Raw genomic sequence first — 13,306 nt, 5'->3', positions numbered from 1 at the left:
TAATAGTAATTTATATACCCCTTAAATGTTACAGAAGGAATTGGGACTTAAATCTTGATCGACTACACAAATTGAATGCTAGATCTTAAATTTTGTTATGTCTCTATTATTGGAATTGTGCTCTTATGGCCCCCTCCTTGCAGTCTCGGATTCAGATGATGCAGTTCTCTGCCCGGATACCAACCTGAAATTTCATCAATGCATTCGTCTCTCCCTGAGTTCCTCCATGTGATTTGATTTGCAGGGTTAGGATGATTTGGGATGATTTGTTTGAAACTAGTGCATGTTATATTGATGCGTTTTCTCTTTTAAATCTCCTGTCATTCACAACACAAATAAGCTTTTATCTTTTTCTTCTCCAGCCGTCAAAGAAAGTCGCATCATTCCCAAGCTTCGTTGATGGTAAGTGGAGCCTTCGGTTTGGAGACAAAATCAAATTACCACTGAAATTGTTCCAAAGTTTGCCAAGCCATCCATCAGCACCGGTGATATTCCATCAGCTCCTAACCCCCCGCAGGCCAGATGGAAGCTTTAATAATATGTAAGCTGCCTGTCTCAGCCTCAGATCATGACAGCGCATTGTGTCCCAGTGCGGGTGTCTGAGAGTCCACATCGACACATCACAGACTCAGATTGATCTCCCTCCAGCACCGCACCTCCATCTGCTCGCAGCCTTCTGGTTGCTCACCCAGTCTGTTATCTCCACCTCTGTATCAGCAGACGAAAATAGCTGCCGCAGCTCACGCAAAACTCTATTTACCTATTCTACAGTTAATCACCCTCCTCTCTGCTTCTCTCTGGCACAGTCCCAGGACCCTGTGAGCCGGAAGACCTGATTGATGGGATTATTTTTGCTGCTAACTACTTGGGCTCCACTCAGCTGCTGTCTGAGAGGAATCCGTCCAAGAACATACGCATGATGCAAGCCCAGGAGGCGGTCAGCAGGGTCAAGGTAGTCACAAATATTGCTCGCACTGGCACAATGAATCACATTTTTACACCCCCTATATGGTCCTGGCGAGTTTTGCCAGAAGATTGATCAGAAATCCAATATTTGTGACCTGGAGTAGAAGATTTTAGGGTGAGGAGTTCACGCAGTGTATTCAATATTTGCGTCACTGTGGGATGTAATAGGGCTGAAGAAGAAAGTGAATTCTAAGTGGAAATTGACTTTGCTGGAACTGAAATTTATAAATCATTATTAAATCGCTGAGTGTTTTTTGCTTCCAAATGTTGTGTCAGAACAGTCAGAGTTTTTGGCTTCCACTATATCTGTTTGGTCATGTGGGGTCAGGTCACGCAAGTAATGAGCAAAGAAGCCCAGACTTCTCACTGACTTCCTTCAACTCTAGCAGTGGAATAATGACTTAAGCCCCTATATGGGGGCCTCTTCACAATCACCCAGAACTCCACACAGGAGAAGCATCCAGGAAGTGTGCTGCCCATGACACTTCAACTGCTATGATTCTACTTTGAGTCTCTCGTGGATGACCAAGCTTTCGTCCTATCTCATAGGGAGAGTCCACTCTCAGAGAAAACTCTTGGCTTGTGCCCATGTTGAATGTTCTGAGACAGGACAACGGATTCATTACATGTAATCCTGTTGGGCTTTTAAAAAACGGCAGAAAATGAAATCCCCTACCAAGTTAAAGTTAGATAGTGAGATAGCACCATGGCAGACAAAGATCAAAGTATACATACGAGCTTAGCCATTGGACAGGGGATCTTAAGTTATAGCACATGTGTGTTGTGAAGAAATGAAACGCTGAGAGGCTCTGTTACTGTATCTCACCCCTGAGTGACTTACACTGCAACTTTTATTTCCTGTTAAATGGAGGTGTATTTTGTTTGGACTGTGGCCACTGTGGAACTTGATTTAAAGAAACAAATGAATCCAAGGTTTTATGATTAATTCATTACATTTTGATATTGGTCTTAAATGTTCTATCCGTCTGCAAGTCTTCTTCGTCATGTATACTTTGGCTATGACATCACTGTATGATCTGGTGCATCTGGAATTGGTGTCTGAAAAGACCTTAATTGTGATCAAAAAAGTGTTATTTTGGATCAATTTATTATTTTTGTCTGTAATGAATCAGTCAAAATAAATCTATTAAAGTCCATAGTTTTTACTATAGTTATTAAAGCTCTAAACAAATGAATGCTAAATATTATCTATGAGATCTGGCAGTGCTGCGGAATAATTTCTTTATTTAATAAGAATAACTCACTGACCTATTGAACGTGACCTGAACAGACTGAACGTCACTAGGACGTGGTCAGAATTATTTCAAGCTTTCTATAGTTGCATTTGGAAGACAACGTAGTCTGGCTCAAAACCAATGTGAATCTTTCGACCTGATGTTCCTCTATCTAACATCTCTGTTCATTAAATTAAAGATGCCTCCTGGCATCATGAATCCAATCTGTTATAGTTATATCTCTCTTGTCTGTCATGCTTCTCCGCCGCAATAAGGACTGGTCTGTGCCGATCCCTGCTTCTCTGAATGAGCTGTTGTCCATTAGCTCATTGATTTTCTCCTGATGGACAAATGAATATGTACAGCAACCACCATTTAATGTTCGACTTCCACTGGCACGAAGTCAGCTGCAGACCATCTGGGATTGGTTGTGCTGCCAGATCACATTATTGCGCATAAAAAAGGAGCAGCCATCATGTTGAAGTGAGCCGTGGAGTGGAGTCTAAAGCATGTAGTCAACGTGTTATTTTAGAATGCTTAGAATGTGTCTTTTTAGTTGAGATGGATTCTCTGGGAGTTACACTTTGCAGGAATCTTTTCATTATGGTTATTTAGTGTTGTGTGTATTGTGTTGTCTATCATCCTGCTTCGAAATGATCCATACCCAATTAGTCCCGGGTGTTTCAACCCACATTTTTCTTCTCTCTTCAGTATCAGTTTTAGTCATGTTTAGTCATGAAATTGCCTTTTTGTGAATGGCATCAAGCTTTTTTACTTTGTGATCTGTAAAATGGGTTCGTTCAAATGTTTGTTCACAGCTGAAGGCTTCACAGGTGTAAAGTTGTAAAGGGGAAAAAATGTGTCCTGTGACTTGCTTCCACCCAATGTGTGATGATGTCACCACCCGACAGTTGCGCTCAGATTAAAACAAAAATAAAACAAATCAACAAATCTTCCAAAAATCCAACTTCAAGTAAAAAATTGATGGCGCTTTCTCCCATAAACAAAATGTTTATGCTTGCAAAAGACTGTATTTGTCAAGCAAGTCATTTGCATATGTCTGTTGCATTTTCTTTGCAATAACACAAAAATTAGCCCTCTAAGTAGACAATTGAGCACCACGATAAATATGTTTATTCAGTTATAGTGAAAAATGTGCACCGATGAATGAGCTTTTCACCCTTTTAACTGTGCATTGATGCTCGGGGAGTCTCAGCACTTCACTCCGGAAGGAAGTGAGCCAGCTAATTTTTCAGCTGCAGGAGCACTCCTGTGCTTATACTGCACTGGTACACTGTTGTCTGTTGAGGAAAAACATTGTATGAATAGCATTGTTAGTAGTCAGTTCCAAGTGAGCAAAAGAACTTTATGTAGAAAACTCCACAATTCCAGAAGCAGGTTTTTCCCTGCACATTAATTCTTATTGTTATTGCATCTGTTCTGATGTCCACGATATGTTACATTGCATGTGCGTAGAATGTAGTCAAGCAATTATTACCTCCTTTAATTGCTGTTTTTTTTATTCATATCTGACAACCAACACTGCTGTGTGAACATCACGACACACACCAATGGTCCTCCTCTCTTAGTGAGGGCGGTGATGGCACAGGAGCTGTTTGGTTTGAGCCTTTACTGTCTTACCATTTATTTACCTTCTTTGTTTCCTCCTCCTCTTCCTCCTGTTTTTGTGCTCCTGTGTCTGCTGACCTTGTCCTGCCCCAACGCCTGCCCACCTGCCTGCTAGAGGGCGCAGAAGGCTGCCAAAATCAAGAAAAAGGCGGTGTGTAATAAACAGCGAGTGGAATTGACTATGGCTGTTTAGCCTCCCATCTCCTTTTAAGCTTTTACTTTGCGTGTTTGTGTGTGTGGCTGTGTTTTCCCTACCACCTGTGTCTTGCACGTTTTCCTCTGTTCATTACCATTATCTGGAAAAAATCTGGGTAATGACTGTTTTATAGGACTGTTGTGAGGCATCGCCAAATCTGTTGGAGCTGATGCTCAGTATTTATGAACCTGGAGTTGCGAAACAAACCATTTAATTGGACTGCTTCATCATGTCCAATAAAGCTGCACACGATCAGGAGTCTTGGCCAGTTCCTTGTAATTACAGCGGACGAAACCCATCTTCTTGGCCTGGGGCTTCTTTTGCACTGGCACACATGTGAAACACACCTACAGCATACACACAAACACAGCTGTTAGCTTGGCCCCGGATGCCGGAATAAGTTGAAGCCACAAGCCAACATCAGTTAGGCAGCTTTCCATGTGGATCCTCATTTCTTATCACTGCAATAAGAGCTGAACATCATCGTGCCTGTGGAGATGTCCATATATATATATACATTAAATAAAAGTAAACTGAAATTCAATTCAGTAGATTCATTACAGCCCAGTTTCATTTTAGGTATTTATTTATTTTATTGATTTGTTTAATTAGGTTCATGTATTAAACAGAAGTCATAATATTAAGGATAGAATGCACAAAACAAGTGTTAATGGCTTCTCTTATTATGTCTTGTGACAGCTGTATTTCATTTTATTTCATTTGACGTAAGCAAATCAATCACAAGAAATGACAAAAAATGCATTAGTAAAGTAATAACCACTACCCTAACTCACAAATAAGTATCTAAAATATACATTAAATACAATTCAGACTGGATCTATTTCTATGAATTCAATTAACATTTAAGCAGTATCTTAAAAGGGCCCTATTTTGTGTGTGTGTTTTATTACACTTCACATTAGGGAGCATTTATCACCCTAAATAAACTACTCATCCATATGTGTATTTGCAGCATATTAGCCAGTAATTATTATATTATTATAACTGCTTACTGCTTAGTGGAATGTTATGACTCAATTTTACCCTAAAATAGATTTTACCCTCACGAGAGTTTACTCTAAACAACGCCATATTGTAAGTGCAGATTATAAACCATAAAGGAAGACGCAGCTAGTTTATTACTACCTATTATGTGTTCCCCAATCTAAAGTGTTAGTTTTTTTTACTCACACAATTGAACCTGACATCCTTTTAGACAAGCGTCACATCAAGATATAGATTAAAAGTTTGCACTTGCCAAGTTATATTTGTTAAAGTTTTAAGATTAACGCCTAACGCTAACACAAACTGCAAAAATACTCCACGCTGCTGACCCTGCTTTGAAATATCAATACATGAAACATTCAGAGCTGCTGAACAACGCCTCTCCTTAACATAAATTAAAAGTAAGATGTCTGTTGCTGTTTTTCGACTCGTGAACTCTCGATTGAGACGCTGGCATGAGGACCTCTGTGCTGCTGACAAGGTGTTCTCTCCCTTGCCGTGGTCAATATGAAGTTCAGCTCCAAAACAAATCCTTGGAAAAGCTCTTTGACAAAGCGTGAGTTTTTTTCAGCAAGACTTGCAATGTAGGTCATGTCTATGAAAAGTAGAAGAAGAAAAAAAGAAGCATACTTCATCCAGGAAAATATATAGTCGCAGTCAAGTTGCTCCATGAAGTCTTACTTATATACTTATATATATTGTATACTTATACTTTCACTCATTTCATCAGGGAGTAATTGATTCACTAAATCGTGCTTTATTGTTATTTGATTTTCTCTGTGGTATCTGTGACCTCTATTATATAAGCCAGCAATCTTAATTTTCAGTCTCTTAAGAGCCTGTTTGTGGGCCAACTCAACCCATGCCTGCACAAACTTATTCGTACCCACAAAGGTCCAGAGAGGAATGTTTCTGGTTTTTTTTTGTTTTGTTTTGTTTTGCTTCACTCCACCTACACAAGCATTGTAGCTTCACTCACACAAAAACCCTGATTCTTTGCATGACCGTTTTAAGTTGGGTTGTTTTACCACATGGTTACAGGTAGATTTCTGGAGTTTGAATGGTTTTTCACATTTCCGTTTCTGCTATGTGCAGAGTGCAGATGGCGACACTCAGACCCTGACAGAGGTGGATCTGTTCATCTCCACACAGAGGATCAAGGTCCTGAACGCAGATTCACAGGTGAGCTATTGTGCAGTAAACACGATCGTTCAGTGATGTGGGAGGCTGTGTGTTGAACTACAGTATCATTCTAGCTCTCAAAAGATTTTGACATTTTGTTGCAGAATTGGGAACGCTTGTGTGGTCAAATTCTCATCAAACCTCCATCCACAAAATGCACTTATGCAAACCAACACATGAATTTCTGGGGTAAACCAGGCTGGAGAAATTCTGACCCCAGGAAAAAACAAATAATTCTGAGGTGCCTGGAAAGGCGGTGTCCATAGGGCAGTCAATCCAACTGTAAAGCAGTGTCCTGCTTGATAAAAGGTCAGAATAATCACAAGGAATAAATTCAACACATTTTCACACATTAACCCAATGTGATCTCACTGTTTGACCCAAAAGCTATTCTGTTTTGTTCACACATCAACATTGATTTGTGAAACAAAACCTATTCAGGTTTACAATGGTTAACTGAGAATGACATTTTTGCCCCAGTTTAGTTGAGAATGTGGTGTAACTACCAAGGTTTTTGATGGATTTGAATGACATTCATGCTAGTTAGCATTGGCATCAATTTGGGCAAGTAAGCATCCGCTTTTGGGGTCATTTTTCCCCCACCAAACACAAGTCCTGCAACCCATGATAACGTTATTTTCTGTAGTATAGAAAATTCTGACGCTCCTGAACGCACCATCCGCGCACGTTGTAGGTTAGACCTTTACCCGAGAAACGCAGCACGATGGTCAGGTGAAAGAAACGGAGCCAAAGAAAACTGTGTTACGTGTAAAAGAAACATATTCCTCATTTATTTGAGCTTAATCACCTCAAAAGGCTAGCGCAAGTACCTTGATCTACAGCAGCCTGGAAGGGACACAAAGTATGGTTCACTCAAGAGGGATTCTTAAGGAAAGATCAATATTTATTGAAGTTTAAAAAACAGAAATACCCGCTGACACTTTCATAGCGGCCTAATCTGAAGTAAAACTTATTTTTCCTCCCACCTCTCCCCGATTTACTTCCCTAACAGATCATTCATATTTGAAGAGGAAAATGCAAAATTTAATTTTAGTTCTTCATCTAAACTTCACTTAAATGTGATTTAATTGATTTGGTTACCTTCTTTTGGTTAAAAGTTGTCTCGGAGCGGTTCAGTCTTATCAGGAACTAACACGCTGCAGAGTGATCATGAAACACATTTTAGATTTACAAGTCAATGTAAATCTGGTGGATTATTCACTGGCAGTTTTTTTTAGGCCAAAGTGCTGCGCTGTGGCCATCTGAGCAGTGAGCGAGTGAGTGTGCGGTATGCGAAGACACTAGCATGTGCTGCAGTGACTGTTTCCTTCTTTTAAATCCAAGGAACAGAACATAAACAGTAGCAATAAACAGAAAGGAAGTGAATCGCTGCTCTATCGCTGAGTTAAAAAATGGTTCTCATCTTACTTTAGCCCGGTGAAGAAGAGTGGTGTAGGCCGCAGGTTAGATGTGTGTGCACGTTAATCAATATAAGAATGTGGGTCATCATTTACTGTGTACTCAGTTTGTAAAGCACCAAACTGCACAATTGTGTCATGGTGATGTCATTCTTGCTTCATTTGTTTTTCTGGAGCAGCACTTGAATGCAACATTGCATATTTCATGTTAGATGACATCATCCACCAGGGACTTGACTGAATTATGCAGTTGTGTGTGTTTTAGTAATCCAGTATTCTTTTTGTCATGACATCATTCTTTTTGAGTGCTTGATGATGTCATTATACAGAAGTCTGACAAGACTCTCTTTGACTCTTCAACATATTGCGCTGTAAATGTGGTGTGAACTTCTTGTTCCATCCTGCAGGAAACCATGATGGACAACGCACTCAGGACCATTTCCTACATCGCCGACATTGGAAACATTGTGGTGCTAATGGCGAGGCGACGGATGCCGCGCACCGCCTCCCAAGACTGCATCGAAACCACGCCCGGTGCACCGGAAGCCAAGAAGCAGTACAAGATGATCTGTCACGTCTTTGAGTCAGAAGATGTGAGTGCCACAACTTTCATGACTCACGACATTTAAATGTTGTATAACCTGATTTTCGTTGTCCATCATAATGCAAATCTACTGTTTTATGGCTCCTGGTTTATTGTGTACATTTAGGGCCAAAACGAACCAAATCGCTGTTTGCACTGTGAAGCCTAGTGCTCCTTCAAGCGTGAAGTTAGAGTCGCTCTCAGAGTAGAGTGGCCGACAGGACTGGCTGCCACATTCAAGCTCTGGAACTGGAGGATAGGAGCGCAGATCTGTATCAAGGGTGTATACCCGTCACTGGGTCTGTTTTGAGCTGGTGTGTCCCACAAAGACCCAGACATCACCCAGAAGCTACAGTCTGTAGTCAACGTGGTGCTTCGTTCAACCAGAAGAGGAAGAGAGCACTGAGAGAGCACAAACTCCTAGGGTGTGCTGCGTCACAGACCAAACATGGAACACTCTTTCATCATTCTACCATGGTGTGGAAGGGGTTTGCTCATGCTTAAGACGCATTATCTTGGCAAACAAAACGAAGCCACACTTTTGAACACTACGACCTGTCGGCACTGGAACTCCTCCATGACTGTGACTGAGGCGGTCAATCGGAGGTGGTGACGCGGAGCCTGGGGCCACTGGCCAGTTGCACTCAGACCTCAGTCAGGAACCAATTGAAGGAACAGAAATTAACATGTCTTAATGCCTCCGGAGAATGTGATATTTTCTCACTGCTTCTAAAAACAACCGGTCTATAACAACCAGTTCTCGATGCCCATCCTGCGGCCCCTGTGTGTTAACACCAACAGCAACACGACACGTCGACGCACAGATTTTGTCGTCGACAAGAAGTTATCAATGACGTCAACTAATCGTTGCTGTCCTACAAATGTGTTATATTTTTCATGAGTGGTAATCCCCCTCCCCCATACCCCAATCCTGGTGAGTCAACATTTATGACATATTGGAAGGAGAATTACATCTTTATTTATCACATTTAAAGCCATGCATATTTTTCTGTAGCTGCTGCATTAGCTCAGTTTGGCATCCTGACAAGCTTCTTCACTGGCTTGCCAACAGTGTAGCTGTGATACTCTTCGCCAAGCTGCCCCACTTCCAACTCAGATTTTGCCAACTTTTCAAGGCTCATCGAGATAAAAAGTGGCCGATCACCTGCTTATTTATCAAATTTGATTTTTTGGTCTCTGCAACTGTCCTTAAAACCTGCACAGTATCACAAGTTTTTCTGTGACACACCTCCATTGTACAATTATCCGTGAACAATTATAATTGTATTTTCTTTTTTCCACCAGTTTGTATTTTGTTTTTGTTGTTTTGCGTCTTGTTGATAATGTTCCTCCATGGCTCTAATATCAATTCAAAGGAAAAAGTATTTATTTCAATCTCATATCAGCATCGCTGTCTTCTGTCTTCAGGCTCAGCTCATCGCTCAGTCCATCGGCCAAGCTTTTAGTGTGGCCTACCAGGAGTTCCTGCGAGCCAACGGCATCAACCCAGAGGACCTGAGCCAAAAAGAGTACAGTGACATCATCAACACACAAGAGATGTACAACGATGATCTCATTCACTTCTCCAACTCGGAAAACTGCAAAGAGGTAAATGTCTCAGGAGCAGCCTGCGACACGCCAAGTGATGCGGTGATGTCAGCTCATCCAAGCAGCAGATGGTGCATTTAACTCTCTGAAGAAGGTGTCAAGTTGAGCGCTACTCTGGTTGAACATGCATTTTGTAACTGTTTGGCCAAGCCCGAGGCTTTTGGGGAATCAGGAGGCATGAAACACGTTCTGCTCCCTAAGCAAGAGATGCTGCAGGAGTTTCAGCACACAGCTGCTGCATCAGAGACGCACGAGTGATCTGAAGTGATGAGGGAGATGCAATCACATGGAGCGCCCCAATTCAGAGAGGCGTCATGGAGGGGGCCCTGGGTGCTGATGAAGTGGAGCAGGCAACGCATATATATATATATATATATATATATATATATATATATATATATATATATATATATATATATATATATATGCAGGCCTAATTCATGTTTTTATCATTACATATTTATTATTATATGCAATGTGATTCTTGCTAACAGGTCATTGTGAGTCACAGAATCTTCAGTTTTGAGTATAAACAGGTGTTTACTTCCTTCCAAAGACTAATAGTTTCTTTTGGCTTTAACCTTTCGTGAAACAGCAATGTAGAGTCAAACCACTGATAGCCAGAGATGAAGCCTAAATTGAAAAAAAATGTATTCAGTTTTAGTGAAATGATGGGTCAGATTCTCAGATTTTAGAGGTGAGCAAAAGACCTGAAATATGTCCCCTGTAAACCAGTTTCTAATTTATCTGGGTCCACGTCGGTCCTCTCCGGTCATGATCAACTGGCTGTCCTGTCCACAGCTCCAGCTGGAGAAGAGCAAAGGGGAGATCCTGGGTGTGGTGATCGTGGAGTCTGGCTGGGGCTCCATCCTGCCCACGGTGATTTTGGCCAACATGATGAACGGCGGTCCGGCCGCACGTTCAGGCAAGCTGAGCATCGGAGACCAGATCATGTCCATCAATAACACCAGCCTCGTGGGGCTGCCGCTCGCGACCTGTCAGGGAATCATCAAGGTACAGGACCACACCTGAGCTCCACCACGGGATCGCGTTAGCTAACGGCGTTTCTTTCCTTCAGGGCTTAAAGAACCAGGTGCAGGTGAAAATGAACATTGTCAGCTGCCCTCCAGTCACCACCGTCCTCATCAAAAGACCTGACCTGAAGTATCAGCTGGGCTTCAGTGTGCAGAATGGCATCGTGAGTCTTCCTTTGTGTCCCTGACAGCACACTCCAACACCAGGAGTCTGTTCTCAGGCCTGTTTGAATCTTGCAGATATGCAGTCTGATGCGAGGAGGCATCGCTGAGAGAGGAGGGGTCCGTGTGGGTCACCGGATCATTGAGATCAATGGACAGAGCGTGGTGGCCACGGCACACGAGAAGATCGTCCAGGCCCTTTCTAATTCGGTCGGAGAGGTGAGTCCCTCATCTGCTCTGCAGCACACTCACTTTTAGTCCTGTAGGAAAAATGGTGTCAAACTGCACCTACCCATTCAAGTCACTAGGGCAGCAGCTTAGCAAAGACTTCCCAGGCTCCTCTGGGAGAAGACAGATGTTCCGAGGTTAACTGTGAGACATAATCTCTACTGGATGTGCCCCAGGGCTTCCTCATGGCTAGTAAACCCTCACCAGCACTACACTAGATTCCTGAGACTTCTAAACTGACATCTATCAGTCTGGACGTGGAGCAGTTTGAGCCTCTCCTGGATGACTGAGCTTTTTAATCTATCACTAAGAGCAAACCAAAAAGTCAATGTAGAAAGGGCTCCCATTCACTCATCTCTTCCACTGCTCCAGGGCAACACATAAGATCTACTTTGGCCTAAGAAAACTGGTGTTACTTAATGAAAATGTCTACCAAACATCAGTTGTTGCAAGTCTTTGCCTCCACAACTTTTCACAAGGTCTTCTGTTATGACTGGAAGGACACAGAAATGTTAAGCAAAGTTAAGACGGCCCAGATGGATAGATGAGCAGGAGAGAATGTGTGAGACACCAGGTAAAAGAGGAGAAGCAGTGAGAAGAGGTCCATTGATGATGTAAGGGAGGATGTGAAGACGACAGATGTGACTCGTGAAGATAGGTTAAGATGGAAAACGCTGACATGCTGTGGACGCCCCTGAGGGGTTGGGTGGAAAACACAAAAGAAAAAGTGCAAAACTAGAGACACTTTTGCTGTATGTTTGTTGTCCATGTTGCTAAGACATGTCTGTCATCGTCAGATCCACATGAAGACCATGCCTGCGGCCATGTTCAGACTCCTGACAGGACAGGAGACCCCCATGTACATATGAATGATGTTGGGGTGTCCAGGATGGTCTCAGTGAGTGATCAGATGACTCTCCGCCAGAGGAACAGACGACCGCTCCCTCCCTGTGTTCCTCATGGACGACGACGTCGGCTCTGTCTTTTGTGCCATCGAAGCTTTTTTGTTCTCACCTGACCAGCAGAACCATTTATTGATTCAGCTCGCTCTTGCTTCTCACCTCTGTTCTGATACGAATGACCCGGCTGAGTAAACGTGTCGTGCTTTATTTTGAGAAGATGAAATACCGCCATGTAACCATTGTTATACTATACACTTGTATAGCTCTTATTTCGTCCTCCATCTATTTATTTGTCATGTAAATACATATTTTGCTAACTAAAGGGCCACAGGAAGGGGGTGGGGCGGTCCAAGGTGATGTATATAGTGATGAAATCTTCTTGAATTGTAAGCTGGCAAAAAAAAACAACAACCACTAACAGCCAAATATCACTGTAGTTTCCATTGAAAATGGAGACAATTCTGCGGTTTGAACAGAAGGAGTTGTCGTAACTGGACGTGTACTGAACAGCGCTTGCAGCAGGGGATGATGGGAGAAACGCCATATCCTTTTGATTTTTTTCATAACAGCAATACACTCTGTCACACTCTCGAGTCTTTTGTAAATCTCACAACGTCATGCAATTCAACAGAATCTAAATATGCAGCTGTGTGGTTTTGATTTCCAACTGTCTGAAAAAAAGGAAGTTGTTTGGTGTGCTGCTCCGACGTCCGTATTCGGAGTGAATCGTGAATGTAACCGTGTCGTGTGGGTGGTTCCATCGCCATCAAGCAGTATTAGAATGTGTGTACATAATGAGGAATTTGTTCCGTATCGTGTTCATGTAAAGAAGTCATCCAAGCTCACAGGTTCTGTCACCGGAAACATCCGCCCACTTGTTTGTTGGCTGACGGCCGTGTGGGATGAGGGATCAGCGAATCTCGCACTGTGACTGCAGCAGAGGGTTCTGCAGCGCACCATAGTCGACTCTAACCTGAACATTATCTGTGTGCATGCCTTGTAGTGTCACGTCATTGTGGAGAATAAAATCTCAGATAAAACTCTCTGGTCTGGGTTCACGTTGATGATGGACGAGGTACAGCCTCGTCTGGCCCTCACGGGAAAATTTTCTGAAAAATCAGTGTTCAATATCTATTTTACACAGACTCATTTATGAAT

General features: G+C 42.3%; 1 protein-coding gene across 5 annotated transcripts in view; it reads left to right on the top strand.

Moving 5' to 3' along the window:
* apba2b (amyloid beta (A4) precursor protein-binding, family A, member 2b) overlaps positions 1-13,188 on the top strand; it is a 42,621-nt gene extending 29,433 nt beyond the window's left edge. For 4 of the 5 annotated variants that reach the window (XM_053865552.1, XM_053865555.1, XM_053865553.1 and 1 more), the window contains exons 5-14: positions 363-402; positions 807-952; positions 3,946-3,981; positions 6,127-6,213; positions 8,039-8,224; positions 9,643-9,822; positions 10,624-10,836; positions 10,901-11,020; positions 11,097-11,237; positions 12,044-13,188. In XM_053865552.1, coding sequence (XP_053721527.1) covers positions 363-402; positions 807-952; positions 3,946-3,981; positions 6,127-6,213; positions 8,039-8,224; positions 9,643-9,822; positions 10,624-10,836; positions 10,901-11,020; positions 11,097-11,237; positions 12,044-12,115 — 1,221 coding nt within the window. In that variant the 3' untranslated portion in view covers positions 12,116-13,188. The remainder of the gene's footprint in view (positions 1-362; positions 403-806; positions 953-3,945; positions 3,982-6,126; positions 6,214-8,038; positions 8,225-9,642; positions 9,823-10,623; positions 10,837-10,900; positions 11,021-11,096; positions 11,238-12,043) is intronic. The other variant, XM_053865556.1, reaches the window with a different exon arrangement.
* Positions 13,189-13,306: the final 118 nt, after the last annotated feature.

This window comes from Synchiropus splendidus, chromosome 5, assembly GCF_027744825.2.
Source record: "Synchiropus splendidus isolate RoL2022-P1 chromosome 5, RoL_Sspl_1.0, whole genome shotgun sequence".
NCBI classification, from domain to species: Eukaryota; Metazoa; Chordata; class Actinopteri; order Syngnathiformes; family Callionymidae; genus Synchiropus; species Synchiropus splendidus.
Note: the sequence above shows the minus strand (reverse complement) of the source record. Positions and strands in the feature narration are given on the sequence as shown.